General features: G+C 41.2%; 1 protein-coding gene and 1 long non-coding RNA gene across 4 annotated transcripts in view; one reads left to right on the top strand and one right to left on the bottom strand.

Annotated features, from left to right (window-relative positions):
• Positions 1-26,811, bottom strand: part of cdc42se2 (CDC42 small effector 2) — a 318,114-nt gene that overhangs the window by 58,451 nt on the left and 232,852 nt on the right. The window contains exons 1-2 of one of the 3 annotated variants that reach the window (XM_043714265.2): positions 22,280-22,301; positions 21,844-22,155 (exon numbers count right to left, since the gene is read on the bottom strand). In XM_043714265.2, the coding sequence (XP_043570200.1) occupies positions 21,844-21,897 (54 nt within the window). In that variant the 5' untranslated portion in view covers positions 21,898-22,155; positions 22,280-22,301. Of the gene's footprint in view, positions 1-21,843; positions 22,156-22,279; positions 22,302-26,811 lie in introns of those variants that run through there. The other 2 variants (XM_043714273.2, XM_087996990.1) reach the window with 2 other exon arrangements.
• LOC122561950 (uncharacterized) lies at positions 22,155-23,847 on the top strand. Its single transcript, XR_015760364.1, has 2 exons — positions 22,155-22,291; positions 23,606-23,847. It is a non-coding gene; the product is annotated as an uncharacterized LOC122561950 (long non-coding RNA).

The raw sequence follows: 26,811 nt of genomic DNA, 5'->3' as shown, positions 1-26,811 counted from the left end.
ACATCCTTGGCAACGGCTGGGTATGGAGCTAGTACCTGATCTCTACAAAGAATTTACCTCTGTGGGTAAAGTTTACTCCAAAAGAACATGGGGAAAAATGACAAGAAATTATAATTTTGAGAGATACAGGATCTAACCAGTTGCTAATAGTAAGGGACAAGTGAATATGCCCTCTTTCTGACCTGTTACCTAAGAATGTGGTAATATGTGGGATAGATGGACAGAAATTTAGTATTTCCCAATGTAAGATCAGGTTGCAGTGCCAACTCAAGATTGGGCAATTACAGTGGAGTGATTGATAGAGTGTCTGTCCCAGGAATTCAGTTTGTTCTTGAGAATGATTTGGCAGGATCCAAGGTGGGAGTGACACCCCTTGTTGTGGAAATGCCCAAAAATGTCCAAGAAACTGAGGAATTAAAACAGAAATATCCTGGTATTTTCCCAGACTGTGTGGTAACTAGTTCGCACTAACATAAGTCACAGCATGAAGCAAAATGTAAAGAGAAAAATGACGGAGTTGAGGTTCAGTTTGTGATACCCTGTTTGATGTAATGGTGCAGGAAAAAGCTGAACAGGCAGAGGGTCAGACAGAAGTGTTTAGTCCTGAAAGGCTAAGGGACTTGCAACAGCAAGACAAAATGATAAAAGATTTAATGTGGATGCATACTCATAAAAGGAGGCTGAGAATACTCTGGTGGGTTATTATCTGAAAGATAGAATTCCAACTCAGAAATGGACACCATGGCAGATTAGCGCAGAGGAGAAATGGGGCCAAGTGTACCCGATTGTGTTGCCGGTAGCATACAGACAGTGTTGTTATAGGTAGCACATGAACTACCTGTAGGAGATCACCTCAGGGTACCAAAGATTCAGGCTAAGGTACAAAAACATTTTTATTGGCCTGAATGCAAAAGGATGTGGTTAACGTTTGCTGTACATGTCATACATACCAAATGGTAGATAAGCCACAGGTGGTAAAAAAAAACCTTTGTTGCCAATTCCAGCATTTGAAGAACCTTTCATGTGGGTTATAATTATGCAGGTCCCCTCCTTAGAACTAAACGCGGGAACCAGTACATGTTAACCATAATCGACGTGTCTACCAGGTATCCAGAGGCAATTCCATTATGGAGTATCAAGGCAAAAAGGGTAGTAGAGGAGTTACTAGCTTCCTTCACAAAGTATGGGCTACCCAGAGAGATTTAGTCAGACTAAGGGTCAAACCTTACTACTAGGCTCGGTATACAGCACTTTAAATCCAGTGACTATCATCCTGAATATAGGGAGCTTTAGAAAGGTGGCATCAGACCTTGAAGACCATGTTGACAGCATACTGTCAGGATTACCCGAGTGATTGGGATAAAGGCATCCCATTCATATTGTTTGCCATTAGAGATGCCCCAAATGAACCTACTCAGTTTACTCCCTTTGAGTTAATATTCTGGCATGATGTAAGAGTTCCTTTGAAATTAATTAAAGAAAAATTGATAAGACCAAAGTCGAAGATCTCACATTTAGGTTATGTATCGGAGGTGAGGGAGAGATTAAATAGAGTAGGTGAGTTAGCTCAACAGCACCTAAAGAGGGCACAGTATAGAATGAAGCAGGTGGCAGATAGAAGCTCTGAGACTCAGACGTTTTCCCAAGGGGATTACTAGTGATAGGAGTCAGCATTTAATGGTCCCTATCAAATTGAGAAAAAGTTGAGTCAGGTGAACTATCTAGTAAAGATGCCAAATAGGAAAAAAGTTATCGGGTTTGTCATGTGAACATGCTGAATCCATATTATACTAGAGAGAAAGTTACTGCCCTGCAGAGTGAGGAATCAAATCCAGATACATGAATTTTGAGGTGCCTCAAAATAGATTAAAAAATGAAGTCGTCCTTGAGGAGTGGGATAGGTTAGTAAGCTGTCTCAGGAGCATAAAACACAGTTAAAAGATTTGTTACTGCAGTATAAGGACATATGCAAGAATCAGATGGGGAGGACTAATGCTATTATACATAAAATAGACATAGGGACTACTGTTCCGATAAAATAACTCTCCGTATTGACTTAATCCTTTCAAAGCCAGATAGGTCCAAATGGAGGTGGAGGCCATGTTCCCCAGGATATCATCGAACCAAGCCAGAGCAAGTGGAGTTCGCCAATTGTCTTAATTCCTAAACTGGATGGAATTCAATGATTCTGCGTGAATGATCAAAAGATCAATGCCATTACAAAATCGAACGCATATCCAATTTCTAGACTGGAGGACTTTATCAAGAAAGTTGGACAAGCTAGTTACATCAACAAGTTGGAATTAATGCATGGTTATTGCTGGGTATCTGTAACAGAGACAGCAAAAGAGATTTCTTCATGTGTAACCCCAAATGGGCTATATCAGTTTAAAGTGTTGCCCTTTGGAGTAAGAACGCACCTGCCACATTCCAAAGACTCATGAACAGAGTTGTGCCTGGGTTAACAAACTGTGCCATCTATTTGGACGATGTAGTGATCTTTAGTAAGTCCTGGAAAGAGTATAATTGGCAGAGCTCTTTGATTGACTACGAGAAGCAAAACTGATGATAAACCTAAATAAAATGTAATTCGTTAAAGCAGAGGTGACATTCTTGGGACATAACATCGGTCATGGAAGGTCGACCGCATGAAGGCCATCGAGGAATTCTACAATCAACCTCAAAGACAGTGGTACTTCGATTCTTAGAATCTGCTGAATCCTATCGGATGTTTGTTCCAAACTTCAGCAGTGTAGTGGCACTGTTAACCGGCTTGCTGAAAAACACAACATTTTGGTAGACAGGAGGTATTCCACCATTTGAAATCAATCTTAGCCACCAAACCAGTTTTAGCTTTTCAAAACCTTTTAAAGTTGTCATCGATGCTAGTGACATAGGTTATGGAGCCGTACTTCTACAGGAAGATGAGGATGGGATTGAACTGTCAGTTGGTTACTGTTCGAAGATGATCAACATCCACCAGAGGAAATACTCTACGATCGAAAAAGAGTTCGGTACTGGCCTTATAACATTTTAATGTTTATGTCACGAAAAATGCGTCGGAGACGGTTGTGTACACGGATCACATTCCACTTACATTCTTAGAATGCTTTAAAGACAAGAATACAAGACTATTTCATTGGAGTCTTATGTTACAGAGTTTTAATTTAAAAATCATACATGTTGCGGGTGTAAGAATGGATACACACACACACACACACAGACACACACACACAGGCAGCTGTATGAGAAGACGTTAAGGTGAACTTAGATTAAAGTTATCAGTATGTTATGGAAAAGTGTTTAAACAATAGAAACAAAACCATCTTGTCATTATGATGGTTCATTTTTTTTCTTAAAAAGGTAAGTGTTATGAAGACGTGGGTGTACTGTACGGCACGGTGGGCGGCACGGTGGCACAGTGGTTAGCACTGCTGCCTCACAGCGCCTGAGACCCGGGTTCAATTCCCGCCTCAGGCGACTGACTGTGTGGAGTTTGCACGTTCTCCCCGTGTCTGCGTGGGTTTCCTCCGGGTGCTCCGGTTTCCTCCCACAGTCCAAAGATGTGCAGGTCAGGTGAATTGGCCATGCTAAATTGCCCGTAGTGTTAGGTAAGGGGTAAATGTAGGGGTATGGGTGGGTTGCGCTTCGGCGGGTCGGTGTGGACTTGTTGGGCCGAAGGGCCTGTTTCCACGCTGTAATGTAATCTAATCAAAAATATACCTTTAGAGAGAATTAAAAGCTAGCAGAACTACCTGACAGCACCAAGTGTTCTGAATAAGATACAATGTAACATGTGGTCCCACAGCTAGGGTAGCTGGTTGCCTGGAGACAAAAACAAATTTGAATTAGGCCAATCAGTTTAAATTATACCCCAAAGAAAAATACCAAATTTCAATCAAGTTTGAATTTAGTATTGACAACATTAAAATCCAAAAGACATAATCCAATGCTTTGGGGGTATAAGACAGGGAAAAACTGAACAGTTGGGAGAGAACTACCAAAAGACCAACAGGTGTAGGTCTAGTCAGAACTCTCTAAGAGGTATCTGTCTAGAGAAGGAATATGCACAGAGAAAAACATCAACACAGACCTGGACAGCAGATCTACAGAGGAAGAGTTAACAAGGAGATTTGACCGCTGGCTGGTTTTTAAAACTTGAATTTTAGTAAATCTTAATCGGGGGTTTTATCAGACTAGTATTATCGAAGGGAAAATAAACAATAGGTTAGAGGAAGGAAGTGTAAATAGTTGTTAATTATTCTGTTATACTTTAAGAAATAAAGTTGTTAATTTTTAATTTAATAGTTATTGGACTCTCAAATTTTCACAAAATACTGCACGGGATAAATCATTTCTGTGTTGCTGGTTTAAATTAAGCAGGAGAGTTTACCCCATGCAATAATAAAATGTAGCAATTATTTGTGAGATGTTATATAATTTACAATTTGTGACAGCAGCTTTATTTGAACGTATTGCAAAAGTCTTGTTTTTGAGGTGTTACAGGTCTAATTCTCAGCTTTATTCAGAAATGCCACAATCACAACTGAAATCACAGAGTTCAGAATACATAAAAATAACTGTCAGATCATTTTCTATCAAACTTAAATGTCCTTTCATTAAATGTTGGTCCTTTTTTTTCCAGACAATACTGGCAATAGATTTTGATTTAATATATTTTCGTCAATTACACTGATGAGTCATTTCCTTTTGTTGCACAACACTGCCTGATGGGATCGCATGAAGTCAGTCTCATGGGAATCAAATACCCAATTGAAATAATCAAGAGCTTGGAATAAGTACTGGCCTGAAGCTACGGGGCTGATTTTCATCTCTGATGCTATATAGGTAAAGTGGATCAATGCATTGAACATAGAAAAGTGCGTATCGCATTACTTTTTTAACCCTGTTCCTTACTTTTAAGTTTCCACCATTTTGGTCGGGTCCTTCAAATGCAACACAAATTCCCAGCTCAGCGAACAGAACCACAACAACGAGCACCTGAGCTACAAATCTTCTCACAAACTTTGAACTCCTTCAAATGAGTTAGGAGGTACATTGGGGTGAAATATGTAACAGAATTCCATGGCTCACCAAAGCTAAGTCCTGTAATTAAGTTGGGTGGCATGGTGGCTTAGTGGTTAGCACTGCTACCTCACAGCACCAGGGACCTGGGTTCAACTGTCTGTGTGGAGTTTGCACATTCTCACTGTGTCTGCATGGGTATCCTCCGGGGTTTCCTCCCACAGTCCAAAGATGTGCAGGTTAGGTGAATTGACCATGCTAAATTGCCCAGTGTTACGTGCATTAGTCAGGGCTAAATGTAGGGGGAATGGGTCGGAGTGGCTTGCTCTTCGGAGGGTCAGTGTGGATTGTTGGGCCGAAGCGCCTGTTTCCACACTGTGGGGAAACTAATCTAAACTGCAACTTGATCCAATTTTGATCCATCAATAGATGGATTTGATACTTAGGGAAACCAAATTTGAAGTCAGGACCTCAGGGATAAAACCTATTTCAAACCTGGGTAAAGTAAATCTTTTATTCCTATTTAATTGGTAGATAATTTACTTCTGACAGTATGTGTATGCAAGTATCTTTATCCATAATGGGATCCAAATAGTCTAACCTCTAATATTGTTGGTTATTCCTAGATTATTCTTAGTCATGTTGTGAAAGAATCTCTTTAGTCTGTTGAAGTGAGGCGAGAAAGATTAATTTTATTTACAAACACAATTAACAGTAACATCATCGAGCAGGGACTTCGACTTATCATGAGTTGCAAGAAAGCAAGGTGATGTCATGTGACACTGCACCACCTCCAGTGATGATGTATACCAGATATCTTTCGATTTTTGCACAGTAACGCTTTCTACATCACAGACAACAAGTGGATACATTTCTAGATCATTGTTGTACTTACGCTGGCTTAGTGAAAGAATCAGTCTGGCTCCCTATTTTAATTTGTCAGCATTTTGAAACTGCGCAGCACATCTGCAGTTACATCAGCACAACATATCCCAATTTAACGAAAATGGTTTGAATTGCTTTAAACAACAGCACAGGAAACTATACATATTTAAAGTGACAACAACAGGAAGTATGCCAGTTTTCATGACCACAATTCTTCCTTTTTAGAGTCATGCAGCACAAATCCAAATGCAAAACAAGCCATTTTTAGAGAAAGAAAAAGCTTAAATCAATTCATATACAGGTAGAAATGGAGAGAATTTTATAATTTGTTTTCAAACAAACAGAGATCTCAAGTAGGAATGTAGTATAAAGCTGGAATCCCATAAGGTTATTTAAAATAACTCTGGAAGCTTGACAGGAAAAGGAACATCACCTTTTGAACATCAAATTAGAGCTATTATTTGAGACATATAAGGACAAGTCCAAGCTCAGGATAGATAGGTCTGCAACAGACCTATCTATCCTGAGTCTCCTTTATAGATATTTTTGGGTCTCCTTTATAGATATTTTTATCAACCTGAAGCAGGTAGAACTTGAACCCAGAGCTCCTAGTTCAGAGGTAGGAACACTATCACTGCACAAGGACTCAGGTGATGAGTTCTAGCTGGGTGGGCCATTGTCTGTTACCAGAGCTTTTCAAGTTTTGGGGAGATTAATGAGTGATTCTCTGAGCCTTATAAGCATTGTCACATCCCTTCCTGTCGAGGTCCAAAGGTTTCCCAATGTCCTACAATGACGGGGCCTCTTGTGTTGTTTTATCCCTGGCCCCATTCCTGTGCTTGCTGAGTTTGGTCCAGTATGGAAGGGGTTATAAAAAGCTTTTTCTGTGAAGACCAAAGAACCACTACAGCGGCTTGTCCTGTGTGGAAATCTCTGACTGATCTTCAGCTGTCTCTTTCTCAACCTCTGAGCCCCAATCCTTAGATTGACTCTCAGACTTTTAATAGGTGGAACTTCCCATCTGTGCGATGCCAATAAAACAGTCACTTCTGTAGAGGGTTCCTATCAACAATGATGGTTCATATGCTTTTTGTGCAGTCTTCTTCCTCGTTTTTGATGAGGAAATCTCCTGAGAACCGGCACGGTGGCACAGTGGTTAGCACTGCTGCCTCAAAGCGCCAGAGACCCGGGTTCAATTCCTGCCTCAGGCGACTGTGTGTGGAGTTTGCATATTCTCCCCGTGTCCGTGTGGGTTTCCTCTGGGTGCTCCGGTTTCCTCCCACATTCCAAAGAATGTGCAGGTTAGGTGACTGGCCATGCTAAAATTGACCGTAGTGTTAGGTGAATGGGTCTGGGTGGGTTGCACTTCGGTGGGTTGGTGTGGACTTGTTGGGCCGAAGGGCCTGTTTCCACACTGCAACTAATCTAATCTAATCATTACCAAAGTTCCTTATGTGGACCGGATCTCCCTGCTTGAAATCTTTGGTCTTTGCCCATTGTGGGCCATATTATTGTTTTTCTTGCTGAATTCAGCCTTAGGAAAATCAAGATAAGTCTAGTCCAGATATGTCAACCCTTCCTCCCATTGCCATATGTGGTGGAGAGGAAACATACAAGCTTTGTTTCCAAAGATCCTGCTGTTTGCTTTGTCATCCTAGTTTTGATTACCAAGATGGCAGACTCAGCCAGACTGCTTGAGAACAGGTGGCAGGGTATGGTATGGATGTGCTGTACTCTCTTCGTCTTCATAAAAGTCTGAAATTGCTGGTAAATGGGAACTCAGTCTGCTATAAGAACTATAGGTCTACCATGCATACTTAAAGACTGGCAGAGCTTTTCTATGGCATTGTAAGAGATAGTAGAAGCCATTTGATGCACATCAATCCATTCTGATTAGGCATTGATAAGGATTAAGAACATAGATTCTACAAATAGCCCTGCAAAATCTGCATGTACTCACACACTGCATCTCCCTGACCATTCCAATGTGTGAGAATGAGGTTGTTGGTAGGGCCTCTTGGTTTTCCTGACAAGTTTTGTACCACTTGAAGAAATTTTGATATCTGTGTCTATGCCAGGCCACCAAAAATGTCTCTTTTCACGCATTTCATTTCAGAAATCCCTGGGTGGCTATTGTGCAATTCTAGAAGGATTGGTTGCTGGCTTGGATGCGAGACCGCCAGCTGGGCTCCCACAAGGAAATGCCATCTTCTATGCTCAACCCTTGATATGATTTGGAGATGCCAGTGTTGGACTGGGGTGTACAAAGTTAAAAATCACACAACACCAGGTTATAGTCCAACAGGTTTAATTGATCCGAATCACAATCACCTGATGAAGGAGCGTCGCTCTGAAAGCTAGTGTGCTTCCAATTAAACCTGTTGGACTATAACCTGGTGTTGTGTGATTTTTAAACTTTGTACAACCCTTGATACTTTGAGATATAGGGATTCAATTCTTCTCCAGGATGTCCTTGTGGTCCACTATTTAAGATATGATGTAGCTTCACCAACGTAGGGTCCTTTGGGTCTAAGCCTGTATTTTCTTGGCCAGGTACTGTTAATGTGTTCAAAAAGTTCAAAGTCACGATAACTTCATTCATCTTTAGAAATGAAGGTAGGTTGCTGAGAATCCACAGGCAGCTCAAGGCATTTGCATTGGCTATGTGTCCTTGTATGATATTCCAAGGTATACTCACAGGCAAATAATAGCAGTTCCCAGCTTATGCTATGGTCATAATCACCTTGTCTTCCTTGAAGAAGCGTAAAGGTTTGTCATCAGTCACAATAGTGAAATGCCAATCATAGACATACTGGTTAAATTGTTTCCACCACAAATACCATGGCCAAACCTTCTTTTTCAATCTGGACATACTTGCTTTCTGCCTCCTCCAGTGTTAATGACACATTCTGTTCCATTGTCTCAAACTGTTATAAATGCTACTGTGATCCCATGGGGAGGTATTGCAGGTTGCATGAGTGTTCTCAAGGGTTGCAATAAGCTACTATATTTGTTAACAGTAGTTGTTACATAAAACATCGATCATTATAGTGCAGTACAGGCCCTTTGGCCCTCGATGTTGTGCCGACCTGTAGAACCAATCTGAAGCCTATCTATCCTACGCTATTCCATTCTCATCCATACGTTTATTCAATGACCATTTAAATGCCCTTAAAGTTGGTGGGTCGACTACTGTTGCAAGCAGTGCATTTCACGTCCTTACTACTCTGGAGTAAGGAAATTACCTCTGACATCTGTCCTATATCCATCACCCCTCAATTTAAAGCTATGTTCCATCACTATCTGAGGAAAAAGGCTGTCACTGTCCACCCTATCTAACCCTCTGATTATCTTAAATGTCTCAATTAAGTCACCTCTCAACATTCTCTCTACCAAAAACAGCCTCAAGTCATTCAGCCTTTCCTCATAAGACCTTCACTCCTTACCAGGCAAAATCCTAGTAAATCGCTTCTGAATCCTTTCCAAAGCTTCCGCATTCCTCCTATAATGCGGTGACCAGAAATGGATACAATACTCCAAGTGCAGCCGCACCAGAGTTGTGTACAGTTGCAGCATGACCTTATGGCTCTGAAACTAAACCCCTCCACCAATAAACACACTGTATGCCTTTTAATAACCCGATCAACCTGGGTGGCAACTTTCAGGGATCTATGTACATAGACACGGAGATCTCTCTGCTCATCTGCACTACCAAGAATATTACCATTAGCCCAGTACTTTTTACTCCTATTGCTCCTTCCAAAGTGAATTGCCTCACACTTTTCCACATTAATCTCCATTTGCCACCTCTTAGCCGAGCTCTGCAGCTTATCTATGTCCCTCTGTAACCTGCAACATCCTTCAGCACTATCCACAACTCCACTGACCTTAGTCTCAGCCACAAATTTATGAACACATCCTTCTTTGCCCTCATCTAGGTCATTTAAAAAAATGACAAACAGCAGTGGCCCCAAACCAGATCCTTGTGGTACACCACTAGTAACTGAACTCCAGGATGACCATTTCCCATCAACCACCACCCTCTGTCTTCTTTCAGCTAGCCAATTTCTGAAACAAACTGCTAAATCACTCTCAATCGCATGCCTCCATATTTTGTGCAGTAGCCTACCATGGGGAACCTTATCAAATGCCTTACTGAAATCCGTATACACCACATCACTGCTTTACCCTCATCCACCTATTTGGTTACCACCTCAAATAACTCAATAAGGTTTGTGAGGCACGAACTACCCTTCACAAAACTATGTTGACTATCCCTAATCAACTTATTCCTCTTTAGATGATTATAAATCCTAACTCTAGAAACCTTTTCCAACAACTGAAGTAAGCGTCACTGGTCCGTAATTACCAGAGTTGTCTCTGTCCCCTTTCTTGAACAAGGGGACAACATGTACTATCCTCCAATGTTCTGGCACTATACCTGTAGACAATGACAACATAAAGATCAAAGCCAAAGGCTCTGTAATCTCATCCCTACCTTCCCAGAGAATTCTAGGATAAATCTCATCCAGCCCAGGAAATTTATCTATTTTCACACTTTCCAGAATTGCTAACATCTCCTCATGAACCTCAATCCTGTCTCGTCTGGTAGCCTGTATCTCTGTATTGTCCTCAACAACATTGTCTTTTTCCAGTATGAATACTGATGAAAATTATTCATTTAGCGCTTCTCCTATTTTCTAGCACTCCATGCAGAACTTCCCACAACTATCTTTGATTGACCCTAATCTTTCTCTAGTCATTCTTTTATTCCTGATATACCTATAAATAGCTTTAGGGTTTTCCTTGATCCTATCTATCAATGTCTTTTTATTGGCTCTCTTGGCTCATCTTCGCGCTCTCTTTAGGTCTTTCCTGGCTAACCTGTAACTCTCAAGCGCCGTAATTGAGCCTTCAGGTCTCATCCTAACTTAAGCCCGTTTCTTCCTCTAACTTCCTTAGTAAACCATGGCTCCCTCACTTGACCACTTCCTCCCTGTCTGACAAGTACATGCTTATCAAGGACACGCAGTAGCTGTTCCTTGAATAAACTCTACATTTCAATTATGCCCATCCCCTGCAGTTTTCTTCCCCATCCTATGCATCCTAAATCTTGCCTAATCGCATCATAATTGCCTTTTCTCTAGCAATAAGTCTTGTCCTGTGTTATGTACCTATCCCTTTCCATGGCTAAAGTAAACATAGCTGAATTGTGGTCACTATCACCAAAGTGCTCACCTACCTCCAAATCTAACACCTGGCCAGTACCAAATCCAATGTGGCCTCACCCCATTTTGGTTTGTCTACATACTGTGTCAGGAAACCAACCTGCACAATTGGACATAAAGCAGGACATGGAGGATTGTCGCAGGGTCACCAAATTGGGTATGAATTTCACATAGCAATTTATGACACCTAGAAAAAACTTCATCTCCATTGTATTTCTTGAGTTAGAGCCCTTTTCATGGCCTCCACTTTCTCTATGACAGTGGTATCATCTATACTTGTCCATCCGGTACCCAAGGTATGTTACCTTGTTTACCTGAAATACAAAGCTTTTCTTCCTTTGTAGTCAGATGCCAACTGCAGAAAAATGCTGCAAAAGCCACTTGCCACTCTCCAAATGTTCCTTTACAGTGGCTCACAAGATTAAAATATCATCCAAATAGATGGTCACTCTGGGCACATCTTGGAGGATGTTCCCTATCATGCTTTGAAAGATGACACAAGCCAAAGACAGCCCAAAAAGCAAGTGCACTCATACAATCCTTTGAGTGTATTTGTAATGACATACTTCCTCGATGACACCTCAAGCTGCAGCTAAACGTAGGCTTGACTCACATTCAATTTAGAAAGTATGTAACACCCAGCCAGCTTTGCATACAGGTCTTCTATCCATCATAGGATATCTGTCTAAGAAGGAAGCTCTGTTCATCAACATAGAATCCCCACAGATTTGGTAGAGTTGTCAGGTTTTAAAACTGGGACTGCTCATGCATCCTGTGTTGACCTCGATTTCCAGGGTGACCATTTGCCTCATATTTAATCTTAATTGGCTTCATTGTGGGAGCAACAACACAATTTGGGTGTATCAATTCCTCATCCTGGGGTTAATTTATTTCCAAGGCCAAGTATTGAGGTGGCTTTGACCTTGGATCTTGAAGTTTCACCTGATTTGTGCACCTTGTCTGGGCCAAAGTCTATGACAACAAGTGCAGTATAAATGGCATAGATGAACTTGTTCCTCACTGTATTGTGGAGAAATGCCAATCCAGTTCTGGAACCTTATCACTTCTGACTCCACTTGCTCTTCCATGGCAACAAATGGGAGCAGAGAGTATTATTCAAAAGGAAAGTAGCTCTGAAGTATGGAAGTCACTCAAGGTTGAGGACAGAACCATTTGTGGATCTGAAGCTCCCGAGCCTTTTTTCCTGCCTTCTGTTTATGTGGGAAATGTCCAATTTAATGGAATCTTGAAGTCCATATCAGGTACAGTTAGTAAAGTTTTTAGATGGTTTTAATTCCACAAACTGAGCAATCCCTGAACATTTCCTACACTCTCAGCATTCCATGGATTTCTGCAGTCTCATTAAGAATTCAGTAATTGGTTCCCCAGTAAGTCTATTAGCAACGTTAAACCTGTAACGCTGCAACAAAGCTGATGATTTGGGGTCATAGTGATCCACTACCATATTTATCTGTTGACCAAATAATTTTGACCAAAGTGGTGCTGGAAAAGCACAGCAGGTCAGGCAGCAACCAAGAAGCAGGAAATTTGATGTTTCAGGCAAAAGCCCTTCATCAGGAATTCTGATCTAAACTATGGTTTTCAGCATCTGCAGTCCTCAGTCTTGCCCAAATAATTTTGACTCCAGGATTGCTGTTCATGCTGCTGAAAGTTGGGACCCATCAAGCAATGTACTTTCTGCTGGTGATCCCTTTGATCACACTTGCCTGAAAAACGGTATTTGGTTCTGTCAGCATAATGGGGCCAATCATTCATAAGGTTCCAGTTTCCCATACAGTGGCATTTGTGATATTTCTTCTTCACACTCTTACTGAGTTTGATGAAAGGCAAAGCTGTCCAAACATTTTCTAGATTTTTGTCACCAATGTAATAACTCAGGAAGCCCAAATGGATTTTGTTTATTGTTGAACACCAAAATCGAGTCACTCGTGATGTACAAATACTAGTCCAAGCCAAGGTCAGACAGTTCTGCAGGGCCATCCCTGGGTCTGCTTTATTTTTATATTTCGAAGTGTTATCAAACAACCGAGTAGTTATTCTTTTCTCCATCACCAGTGTTTTTCAACTATTATCCACCATCTGTGTAGACAATTGGATATTGACATGCAAAGCCTATTATGGGCATTCAAACCATTCAAGATGAGGGAGGGTACTTGGTCTGTTTTGTCTTTTTCTTTTTATCCAGAAGTGCTCTTATGCTCAAATGAGCAGCTTTCACACCACCAAATCACTGTGATTCTTCTTTTCTCATTTTTAATTATTAAACACCACCAGTAAATCAGGTTTAGAGTCATGATTTGGAGATGCCGGTGTTGGACTGGGCGTACAAAGTTAAAAATCACACAACACCAGGTTATAGTCCAACAGGTTTAATTGGAAGCACATTAGCTTTCGGAGCGACACTCCTTCATCAGGTGCCTATCATCTGATGAAGGAGCGTAGCTCCGTAAGCTAGTGTACTTCCAATTAAACCTGTTGGACTATAACCTAGTGTTGTGTGATTTTTAACTATGTTTAGAGTCAATTAGAAATTTATGCACAATGCCAACTATCAAAGCAAGGGAGGGTTGGGGGGGGGGTGGAGAAGGTATTAAATCAAAATGGAGTTGGTGAGGAATAAAGCACTCTCTAAAGGCATTCAGAGCATTAATGGGGTGGCTACGTGCTCCCTCTCCAATGATACCTGGGCCTGTCTTTTTGTAAAAAAATCCAGAAGTGCTCTTACACATAGTTTTCACAACAGCAAATCACTGACTTTTTTCTCTCATTTTTAACTATTAACTGCCACAACTCAATTACCAGTGTGGCCAATTAGAAATGTACATGCGCAAGCCCGTTATGGGCAATGCAAACCATCAAAGTGAGAGGTGGGTCAGAGAAAGTGGAAAGGGATTAAATCAAAATGGGCTTGTAGGGGGAAATAAAGTAATGTATGCTGCATAGTGCCCCACCTTTCTCTAAAGACATTGGGGTGGCACGGTGGCTAGCACAATTGCCTCACAGCGCCAAGGACCCGGGTTCAATTCCTGCCTCGGGTGACTGTCTGCGTGGAGTTTGCACATTGTCCCAGTGTCTGCGTGGGTTTCCCTTGGGTGTTCCGGTTTCCTCCCACAGTCCAAAGATGTGCAGGTTAGGTGATTTGGCCATGCTAAATTGCCCGTAGTGTGAGGTGCATTAGTCAGGGGTAAAATGTAGGGGAATGTATCTGGGTGGGTTGCTGTTCGGAGAGTCGGTGCGTACTTGTTAGGCTGAATAGCCTGTTTCCACACTGTAGGGTATATAATCTAATCTAAAAGCTTCGGTGGACACCACATGCTTCCTCTCCAATGATACCTGGGCCCAGGGCTGCTTTAACCAAATAGACGTTATTACAAACCTCTGGAGCAGGCGGAATTTGAACTGGGCCTCCACAGTCCAGAGACAGGGACACTACCATTGTGCCACAAGGGCACCCCATCCCCGAATGCTTGTATTCTGTTGTATTTATTTTTCTGATCAAAACTGTTCAGAGATGTAATTACACACCTCTGTTGCAGGTTGCACTTGAATGTGGGCCTACCAGTCCAGGAGTAGGGACATTACCATTGAACCAAAAGAGAGCCCCACTGGGCCAGCTTTATAATTTCATTAACCCGTTTTTCTAATCTACCTGTTCATATGTTATTATAGGACATGTCCCCGGCACAGTTGGGACCTAACGTACCACAGCATACCACAACAGCCCTCCTGAAGAACCAGCTTTATCTTTTTTCTAATTTACCTTGTGTTTCTCTCTTCAGAGATGTTATTACACAATTCTGAAGCAGGTGGGACTTGAATCCAGATCTCCAGGTTCAGGGATGGGGACAGTACCACAGCACGATGGCTCAGTGGCTAGCACTGCTGTATCACAGCGCCAGGAACCCGCATGCGATTCTAGTCTTGGGCAACTGCCTGTGTGGGTTCCTGCCAGGTGCACTGGTTTCCTCCCACAGTCCAAAGATGTGCAAGTTTGGGTGATTTGGCATGGCCAATTCACCTTAGTGTTCAGAGATGTGTAGATAAAGTGAATAAAGTTAAAAATCAGTCAACACCATGTTATAATCCAAGAGGTTTATTGGGAAGAGTGAGCTGTGTGAGAGGGTGAAGGGACAAGGAGAAAGAGAGAGGGAGAAAGAAGATAGAAAATTATGAATGGCATCTTGATTAGTACAGACATGATGGGATTAAAGGCCTATTCCAGTGCTGTACTGTTCTGTATTTTATTATAACTGTTGGCTGATGCCTGTGTATTATCAGTGGTAATAGTCTTAAGATAGAAATGCAATGGTTTTCAAAATCTTTTGTTTTCATGAATCTTTTCTCATCCTGGTGGTGGTCTCTGCATGGACATTAAATCTGTGTGCTGCTCAACATGTGGTATTACCCTGGTTGTCACATCCTGCTAGCTGTTACCTATGTTTGCATATGGTTTGTTCGTCAACAGTCAAGGGCATTTGGCTTCAGCTTTTTGGGTGAATGTCCTCCAAGGCGGACTTTGGGATACGCAACAAAACAGAGTCGCTGAGCAGAGGCCGATAGCTTGGTTCAGAACCCATGAGGATGGCCTCAACTGGGATCTTGGGTTCACGTCACATTACAGGTGACTCCATCACACCAACGACTCTCTCTCTCTCTCACCCACATCCAAATCTATGGGTTGAATTTTCATGTTTGTATTTGCAGATTGCAGTCATTTTCCTATAATGCACGTTTCGTCAACACAATTTAGGTGTAGGAGAAAGTGAGGACGGCAGATGCTGGGAGTCAGAGTCAAAAAGTGTGGTGTTGGAAAACCACAGCTGGTCAGGCAGCATCTGAGGAGCAGGAGAGTTGACGTTTTGAGCAATGTCGACTCTCCTGCTCATCGGATGCTGCCTGAACAATTGTGCTTTTCCAGCACCTCACAATTTGGCGGTAACACCTTTTGTGAATTGGGAACGATTTTTTAAAATGAGAATTTTTCAAGTGTGTATCAGTTACAATGTGATTATATCGCCAACACAAAGTGTACAGATAGTCGCAGAACTATCTGTACATTCTATTTTGTTAAAAAAAAGGCAAACAATACATAGGCAGTCAATGTGACATTTTATAAATTCCTAATTTGGAAATAAAACCAGTCTGACTCCAGGAAATGACACGGACAGACTCTAACCAAGCATCTTTAATGTGTTGTCTGAGCTGAGATATCACTTTTTTAAAATATACTGATAAGACTAAGTTATCTCGGGGGGGGGGGGGGGGGGAACAAGAAGGAAATACTGGGATTTACATCTTAAAATCAATCAAAACATACACTCCCATTCTAAAAGATTAAGTTCTAACTTAACAGCCAGCTAGGTTTGTCTAATACATCGCATCAATTGTATGACACTTTGAACTTTTACTTATGAATTCTGTGTCCTATGTATTCTGCCCCACTGACCACCTGATGAAGGAGTAGCACAGCAAAAGCTTGTATTTTCAAATTAACATTTTCAACTATAACCTGGTATTGTGTGATTTTTAAGCAAACGGTTCAATTATGGGTTGTTTGATGTGGTTCACTGCTTCCAATCCTCCTTTCACTTTTCTTTATCCAGGACTTGTCTAATCTATCTTTTCTGATATTTTTAACCACTTTGCAAGTTATCATCTTGCACACTTTGAGACCATGACAGAACAGAGTACTCTAACAACATAGAATCTGTGGGCAAGTATTCTTAAATGGCAGAACACAAGGAAAATCAGGAAATGTACTGGTAAGAAAACAATTCAAGGGTGAAAATGTGTCTCCATCAGCTCTATGGTGTATTTATCAGATACTTCCAATTACATTAAATTGTAACCAGAGATTTCATCCAATCTCAGGTCTGAGACAATGGTTACCAGAATCCCTATCTTTGATTACTACCTTGCAGTTAGAGTCACATAGATGTACAGCACGGAAACAGACCCTTCGGTCCAACTCGTCCATGCTACCAGATATCCTAAATTGATCCACTCCCATTTACCAGCATTGTGCCCATATCCCTCTAAACACTTCCTATTATATACCCATCCAGATGCCTTTTAAATGTTGTAATTGTACCAGTCTTCTCTGGCAGCTTATTCCATACACACACCATCCTCTGCATGAAAATGTTGACCCCCTCCCCTCTTGGGAAAAGACCTTTTCTATTTACGAATCCATGCCCCTTATGATTTTATAAACCTCTATAAAGGTCACCTCTCAGCCTCCAATGCTCCAGAGAAAATTGCCCCAGTCTATTCAGCCTCTTCCTATAGCTCAAATATTCCAAACCTGGCAACATGCTTGTAAATCTTTTCTGAACTCTTCCAAGATTTACAACGTCCTTCCTCTTGCAGGGAGAGCAGAATTGCACACAGTATTCCAACCAGCATCCTGGACAGCAGCAACATGACCTCCCAACTCCTATATGCAATGCACTGTCCAATAAAGGCAAGCACACTAAATGCCTTCTTCACCATCCCATCTACCTACAACTCCACTTTCAAGGAACTATGAACCTGCACTCCCAGGACCTTACCATTAAGTGCATAAGTACATCCTGATTTGCCTTTCCAAAATAGAAAACCTTACATTTATTTAAGGGCAGCATGGTGACTTAGTGGTTTGCATTGCTGCCTCACAACACCAGGGTCCCTGATTCGATTCCAGCCTCAGGCGACTGTCTGTGTGGAGTTTACACATTCTCCCTGTGTCTGAGTGGGTTTCCTCTGGGTGCTCCAGTTTCCTCCCACAGTCCGAAGATGTGCAGATTAGGTGAATTGGCCATGCCTGTAGTGCATTAGTCAGAGGGAAATGGGACTGGGTGGGTTACTCCTCGGAGGGTCGGTGTGGACTTATTGGGCGGAAGGATCTGTTAGGGAATCTAATCTAAGCTTCATCTGGCAATTCTCAACCCATCTGATCAAGATCCCATTGTACTCTGAGGTAACCTTCTTCGCTGTCCACCAAATCTCCAATTTTGGCGTCATCTGCTGTTCACATCCAAAATAATTTGTATAACTGATAGAAAGCTGTGGACCTAGTACTAATCCTGTGGCACATCGTCGGTCATCGGCCTCCAATCTGAAAATCTACCCTCCACCACCACCTTCTGTCTTCTACCTTTGACTAGTTATGTATCCAAATGGCTTGTTCTCCCTGAATTCCACGTGATCTAACCTTGCTAACCAATCTACCATGAGGAATCTTATCAAATGCCTTAGTGAAGTCCACATGGGTCACATCCATCACTCTGCCCTAATCAATCCTCTTCATTACTTCTTCAAAAAATTCAATCAATTTCATAGGACAAAATTTCTTATGCACAAAGCCATGTTGACTACCCCCAATAAGTCCTTGCCTTTCCAAATACATGGAAATCCTCTCCTGCAAGATTCCCTCAAACAACTTGCCCACCACTAATGTAAGGCTCAACAGTCTATAGTTCCCTGGCTTTTCCTTACTACCTTTCTTAAATAGTGGCATCATGTTGGCTAACCTCCAGTCTTCTGGCATTTCAGCTGTGGCTATTGATGATACAAATATCTTTGCAAGGAGCCCAGCAATACTTCCCTTGTTGTACTTATTTAGTTTGCCACTCTTCTGCCATTTACTAGTCCTTCAGTTGGTCCCTGCAGAATTAGGGAGTTGGTTTTGGCAATGTGAACATTGCAAGCTGCTTCACCATGATGCTATCCTATGATCTGTCTATTATCAATGTGAAGAGTGCTCTATAAAAAGAAACAGTCAGCAGATTGCACAAAAACTAGAGGCAGTCAAAACCATAACATTGTGCATTGGATTCCATGAAAAGACTGGCAATCTATACACTTAATCACAATTCACAAAAAGAAACAAACAGCTACAAAGAAAAACAAACCAAATTTTAAAAATCATTATCTGATTTGCATGACCAAAAATATATGCATACTTAGAGTGTTCAACTCAACATCCCTCAATTGAGCTTTCTTCTAAAGCACATTATTGGAACGCTTCGAATACTAGCTTATACATTACTCACCTTCCATGGTCTAACAATGGTTAGAAAGAAAAACAGCATAGGTTAGAATCTAAAGTATTTTATAATAATACACCAAAATGCACCAACTTTCATAGGACAAACTAAGAAATTATTTACAAAACACTATGCTTTGATATATGTCAAACATAAAATTAGTACAAGTGACACAAATGTTTAAACAAGGGGTAATGTCGGTACAATCTTGGCATATCAAGTTGCTATATTCCCGAATATCTGTACTTGTTTACCACTTTGTGACTTCCATGTAGCAAGACCCAGATTTATGAACTAGAATGGGCTATTTAAGGTGTTACTTGATCCAACGCTTTAACAGCATATCAATGAAAACATTTAAAATAAGATTTCAAGAAACAAATAGTTTATGTTTTGGGTTAAGTATCACAAATTCTGAGGAGACAATATACATTATTTGATATTAATCTCTTACACTCAGCTCACAGCACATCACGTAAATAATGCAGGAGAATATCTTCTATTTTAAATTGCCTTAAAGCCAGACTTTGCAGAATTTAAAAAATTTTTGCTACTTTTCATCTGGTGCTCTCTTCAGTAAACAACCTCCACTACAATGCCAAGATAGCAGAACTGTAGATGTGCAGTCCACAAGAGGTCACATCGGAGACTATGTGTGACAGGCCGCTGACTAAATTTATTCATCCAGATTGGTTTTAATGATAAAATGAATGCCTAAATAAGAAATGCATTTACTAAGGCTTTTCTTTTGAAAAAGTCTCATGCAACCCTGAGAAAACAATTTTGGGGAGGATGTTTTAGTTAGGATGAGGCCAAATTTCATATTCCCATAACACAAATCTATGGATTGTGTTAACATCCAACGGAATCCAGGATATTACATCTTCCAGTCAGCAAGAGCCTTAACAACTGCTTCTTGATTTGAAACTTTACTTTCAGATAAATGTTAATAGCAGACTGTGTACTTCAGTAAGTATAAGGACATGTAAATGAACAAATCAGGCATACTCCAGATGCTGTAAATCTGAAATAAAGAGAAATGTTTGGAAAAACTCAGGTCAGGCAGCATCTATCAAGTACTAGAGTTAACTGGCAAAATTTAATTTAGTTCAGATGATGGAGGACATTCCCATATACTGGGAAGTCCCTGTAAGAATTCATTACCTTAATTAGACAAACCACCATATTAAAAATGGCCCAATAGGTCATAATCTAGCCAGTAGCTTGGCTTCTTTGGGATTGGAGACTCCGGGACAAAAATCTCACTCTCAGCGCTGCCAGTCAGAGAACAGCAGCTGTCCCTTTGTTGGGTAGGAAATAGAAGAGAGAATGATTCAACCTTTCTACAACATCCTACAGACACTTAAACCTTAGTGAAAGGTCACCTCCCTCTAAGCTAAAACTTTTTCACAAGGTAGCACAGCTAGAATTGTTTTTTTGGAACTCTTTTTTAAACTGACTTTTAAGCACCATGGGTGCAAACACATGTTTTCCATATCCTCCACTTTCAGTGGTTTTCTGGCCACTCTTTTCAAATGGTTTTAGCAGTTCTGCCTCCACTCTCTTAATTGCAGACATAGATTAACTCATTGACTTTTGGATGTTTCTGTCTCTGTCTCAGTATGTGTCATTAGACATGTAATTGCTTGGCTACAGCCCAATTTTCTCTACCATTTTTGACACATGAAGCTATTAACTTAGATCTACAGTAAACACATTAAAAATGCTTGTACAAACAAACCTGAAATTTGCCAATGGCAAAACTCTCAAACATGAAACAAAAACTATATCTTCCTCCATTTTAAACATGTAGAATATAGAAATACAAAAATCAAACTTAAAACAATACATTCATCATCCATTTTAAATCTCAATAATGTTACAAAGCTTCAAAAGAAGAGGAAGTGGTTGGGGCTACAAAAATAGTTACGGGTTGAAGTGATGTTAGATATCAGAAGGTTTGCAGATGCAGGACAGAAGAGATTATATAAGTGAGAAACAATGGATTTGAGACTGGAAGCACAGAGTTCTGGAAGCACAGGGTTCTGGAACCACAAGTACTGTTTTTTTATGAATGGAAACAAGAAAAAGATAAACAAATTTGGGACACTGCACACAGCTGCACTTCTGAATTGTGGTACATACTGCAGAGGGAGATCACTAAATGCCCAAACGTTAAAATAATTACTGAGAACAGTGAAGTTGGTTATGATGGACTGGGAAGAATGTTACAGGATTGACAGATGAACCGGATGTTATTGCAGAAAACGATAACTAGGATAGTGGTAGTTCTGGGTGAGATATCAGTTTGGTTAGTGACACTGGGTAAGCAGGGATATTGCCAAAAGACAATTGTCAAGTAAAGGAAACATTCTACAGACAAGTAATGCTAGATGATTTCAGGGAAACTTGCATACTAAGTCGAACAAGCAAAAAGCAATACACTTACATAGACTAAATGTGTGTTTTACCAAATGACAGTTACGAAAGACAGTGCTGGAATTCAGTGCCGCTTCACACAACCAGATGGCTTTTTATCCCTACACTAAACGTTTCGAAAACAATAACCTAAAATATTTTGACTCCTCTTTAAGAAATTAGTTGGGTGGCTTTTCATTAAAATTACAGTTTTCATTACAGAATTAGGTCACGCTTACCGGTTGAGGTTGTTCCGCAATACAGCAATTAAAACACAACCAGAATTCGCTCATTATTTAAACTCCCACGCCAAAATGTCCTTTCAATGACTCAAAATCCAGATTCGATATTCCAGTGTGGGAACGTCCAGCTGTCCTTCACCTCACAATAGCGTGTGTTATACTGAGAAAGCGAAGTTCTTCCGGTTATGGACAAGCTGAAGTCGCAATGGTACTGTTATGGTAACCGGCTAGTTAGTCCGTATTGGCGAATTCACCACGGTTTTCAGTGGCGTTTTCACCTTAGCTCCTGTGCTCTGGGATGATGATGACCTGCAGACAATTAAAATAAGAGATATTGACAAACAAAAGAAGTAATAAACAGTTGAGTATTACATTTTTGAACCACTCTGAGCTGTCAGCAAAGCTGCCTGTTACATCATATACAGAAACACACCCTGGAAAAAAGGTATTTAAAAATCTATTCTGCGCATTTCCAGCTTGTCTAAATCAGGATTTATTTTTGAATCTCAAGCTTAATCATCTAGTCTCCTTTGATTGCTTCGCATATAGCCTGTTCCTGGTTTCAAAACATCAAAGCAGAAGAAAATAACGCGAGCTGATGCTACTAATAAAAAAAAGCCGAAATCCAGCCATAAACATCATTTTACCACAATTTTGAGAACCTTTTTCCTCACTTGGCTGCGTCACGAAATAATTCCAGGTAGGAGGCTTTCCTGCAATGATTGACAACAATCTCCTTTAAAACTTGAGAACCATGGAGGTTCTTCAGTTTAAAATGCAGCTGTATGATCCTGCTAGCAAGAGCGGCAACGGGAGGAAGGAGGTGACTTCATTCCAGCTTGCAAAGAGATAGACGCACAGCAAGTAGGCGGAGAATAGCAGCCATTGTACATCAGTGTATACCATAACGTGAAATCAGCTCAAAATAACAAAAAAAATGCTTTTAAGAGAGAAATCCTGTTTGAATCTTAAGCGGCAGCCTTTTGTTCCAATCCTGTGCTGAAAGAGTGCTGTAGTTGTACAGTGTAGAAACATGCTTATTAACCCAGAGCATGAGAATGACCAGCTTTATTACAAACAGGCTCATCACACTACGACTCCTCAGTCGGGTAACTGCTTCCTATTTCAATGAGACGTCGAAGAAGCACAGTACAGTATTGTGTACAGTAGATATTCAACAATTTTACATGATTTAAATTTATTTCCAACATTTAAATAAAGAAAAATTAAGTTTATAGGTACGATATATATTTTAATATTAATCTGCAAGTTTTCAATTGGAGAAAAGGAGCATTGACATTGCACGCCGTTGACTGTGTGACACCTAACAGCCGATTTTTAAAAAAATATTAGCGACAAACAGATGATACCTGGAATCATAGTTAAAGGATCATTGTTCCAGGATGCAACCTATTCTTTATCCTTGCAAATTTGTTGTCCAGACAAGGCAATTTAGCACTACAATTATGGCAATTCTTAATTATTCAGTTCACAAAATGAAGTGATTACATGTTTAAAATCTTATTTTATAAAATCGTTCTTGAATTACTCAACCCAGACACTATTTCCACAGATCACAGGCAATTTTAGATTTTATTCTGACCACCCTGAAGAAAGCAAACAGGAAACCTGTACACAGTTGTACTGGCAGATGATTAAATTCAGGCTGTCCAATGGCCTGACATTTTCAGGTAAACAAATCTATAGCTCAATTAAAAACAATCTATCATGAAATATTAACTCTGCTGCCTTCCCACAGATATTCCCACAAACAACTGGAGACCTGGAACCTTGATGGTGACTCAGTGACCCTGGAATAATAGGCTTGGAGAGAGACTCTGGCTTGGAGAGGTGAGGACGATGGGAGTCTGGTATGGGAGCAAGACCGAGGTGAATGGAGTGGAGTGAAAAAATATAGAGGCTGTCTATGACAAGCCAAGATTGGGTGTTAATTCATTCTGAAGCCAGGCATTTTAATTAAAGTTAGAATGATTGACAGAATGCAGAACTTTGTTTGCCTCCTCATTGAATGTCATAGAGTTGTACAGATTTACAGCATGGAAACAAATCCTTTGGTCCAACTCGTCAAAGCTGACCAAATATCCTAACCTAATCTAATCCCATTTGGCACATATCCCTCTAAACCCTTCCTATTCAAATACCCATCCAGATGCCTTTTAAATGCTGCAATCGTACTAGCGTCCACCACTTCCTTGAGCAGTTCATGCCACATGCGCACTAGTCTCTGCGTGAAAAAGCTTCTCCTTAAATCCCTTTTATATCTTTCCCCTCTCAGACTTAAATCTATGTCCTCTAGTTCTGGACTCCACCATCCCAGGGAAAAGACCTTGGTCTGTTTATCCTATCCATTCCCCTCATAATTTTATAAACCTCTACAAGGTCACCTCTGAGCCTCTGATGCTCCAGGGAAAATAGTCCCAACCTACTCAGCCTCTCCCAACAGCTCAAATCCTCCAATCCTGGCAACATCCTTGTAGATCTTTTCTGAACCCTTTCAAGTTTCACAACATCCATCCGATAGGAAGGAGACCAGAATTGCACACAATATTCCAAAAGTTGCCGGACCAATGTCCTGGTACAGCCACAACATGACTCCCAACTCTTATACTCAAAACTGTGATCAATAAAGGAAAGCATGCCAAATGCCTTCTTCACTATTTTATCTACCTGTGACTCTACTTTCAAGGAACTATGAACCTGCACTCCAAGATCTCTTTGTTCAGCAACATTCCCTGGGATCTTACCACTAAGTGTCTAAGTCCTGCTATGATTTGCTTTTCCAAAATGTAGCATCTCACATTTATTTAAATTAAACTCCATCTGCCACACCTCAGCACATTGGCCCATCTGATCAAGATCCTGTTGTACTCTGACGTAACCTTCTTCGCTGTCCACTGCACCTCCAATTTTGGTGTCATCTGCAAACATACTAACTATACCTCCTACGTACACATCCAAATAATTTATGTAAATGACGAAAAGTAGTGGACTTAGTACTGATCCTTGTGGCACTCCACTGGTCACAGGCTCTAGTCTGAAAAGCAACCCTCCACCACCACCCTCTGTCTTCTACCTTCGAGCCAGTTCTGTATCCAAATGGCTAGTTCTCCCTGGATTCCATGAAATCTAACCTTGCTAAACTGTCTCCCATGGGGAACCTTGTCAAATGCCTCACTGAAGTCCAAATAGATCATGTCCACCGCTCTGCCCTCATCAATCCACTTTGTTACTTCTTCAGAAAACTCAATCATGTTTGTGAGACATGATTTCTCATGCACAAAGCCATGCTGACAATCCCTAATCAGTCCTTGAGTTTCTAAATACATGTAAATCCCATTCCTCATGATTCCCTTCAACAACTTGTGGGTGGCACGGTGACTAGCACTGCTGCCTCACAGTGCCAGAGACCCGGGTTCAATTCCCACCTCAAGCAACTGTCTGTGTGGAGTTTGCACATTCTCCCTGTGTCTGCGTGGGTTTCCTCCGGGTGCTCCGGTTTTCTCCCACAATCCAAAGATGTGCAGGTTAGGTGAATTGGCCATGCTTAATTGCCCGTAGTGTTAGGTGAAGGGGTAAATGCAGAGGAATGGGTCTGTGTGGGTTGCTCTTTGGAGGGTCGGTGTGGACTTGTTGGGCCGAAGGGCCTGTTTCCACACTGTAAGTAAGATAATCCAATTGTAATCTAATCTAATTGTTACAAAACTTGCCCACCACCAACATCAGGCTCATGGATCTATAGTTCCCAGACTCTTCCTGATCATCTTTCTTAAATAGTGGTACCATGTTAGCCAACCTGCAGTCTTCCGGCACCTCACCTGTGACTATCAATGATACAAATATCTCAGCAAGGAACCCAGCAATCACTTCCCTAGCTTCCCACAGAGTTCTAGTGTACCCGTGATCAAGTCCTGGGGATTTATCCACTTCTATGTGTTTCAAGACTTTCTGCACCTCCTCCTCTGTAATTTCCAAGATGACACCATCTATTTCCCCACATTCTGTATCTTCTATGTCCTGCTCCACAGTAAACACGATGCAAAATACTCGTTTAGTATCTCCCCCATCTTCTGCAGCTCCTCACACAGGCTGCCTTGCTGATCTTTGAAGGGTCTGATTTGCTCCCTAGTTACCCTTTTGTCCTTAATGTATTTGTAAAAACCCTTTGGATTGTCCTTAATGCTATTTTCCAAAGCTATCTCATGTCCCCATTTTGCCCTCCTGATTTCCTGCTTAAGTATACTCCTACTGTCTTTATACACTTCCAAGGATTCTCTCAATCTCTCCTGTCTGTACCTTCTTTTAGATTAGATTAGATTACATTACAGTATGGAAACAGGCCCTTCGGCCCAACAAGTCCACACCGACCCGCCGAAGCGCAACCCACCCATATCCCTACATTTACCCCTATACCTAACACTACGGGCAATTTAGCATGGCCAATTCACCTGACCTGCACATCTTTGGACTGTGGGAGGAAACCGGAGCACCCGGAGGAAACCCATGCAGACGCGGGGAGAACGTGCAAACTCCACACAGTCAGTCGCCTGAGGCGGGAATTGAACCCGGGTCTCTGGCGCTGTGAGGCAACAGTGCTAAACACTGTGCCACCGTGCCGCCCAAATCTCAATTTCTCTAGTCATCCAGCATTTCCTACACTTAGCGGCCTTTCCTCTTACACTAACAGGAAAATGCTGTCTCTGAACTCTTGTTATCTCATTTTTGAAGGCTTCCTTTCCCTGCGAACATCTGCCCCCAATCAGCTTTTGAAAGTTCTTGCATAATACCATCGAAATTTACCTTTCTCCCATTTACAACTTCAACTTTTTAGATCTGGTCTATCCTTTTCTATCACTATTTTGAAACTATGGTTACTGGCCCGAAAGTGGTCCCCCACTGACAACTCAGTTACCTGCCCTGCCTTATTTCCCAAGAGTAAGTCAAGTT

This window comes from Chiloscyllium plagiosum, unplaced genomic scaffold, assembly GCF_037043375.1.
Source record: "Chiloscyllium plagiosum isolate Xiang-an unplaced genomic scaffold, Cpla_swu_hap1 HiC_scaffold_2, whole genome shotgun sequence".
NCBI classification, from domain to species: domain Eukaryota; kingdom Metazoa; phylum Chordata; class Chondrichthyes; order Orectolobiformes; family Hemiscylliidae; genus Chiloscyllium; species Chiloscyllium plagiosum.
Note: the sequence above shows the minus strand (reverse complement) of the source record. Positions and strands in the feature narration are given on the sequence as shown.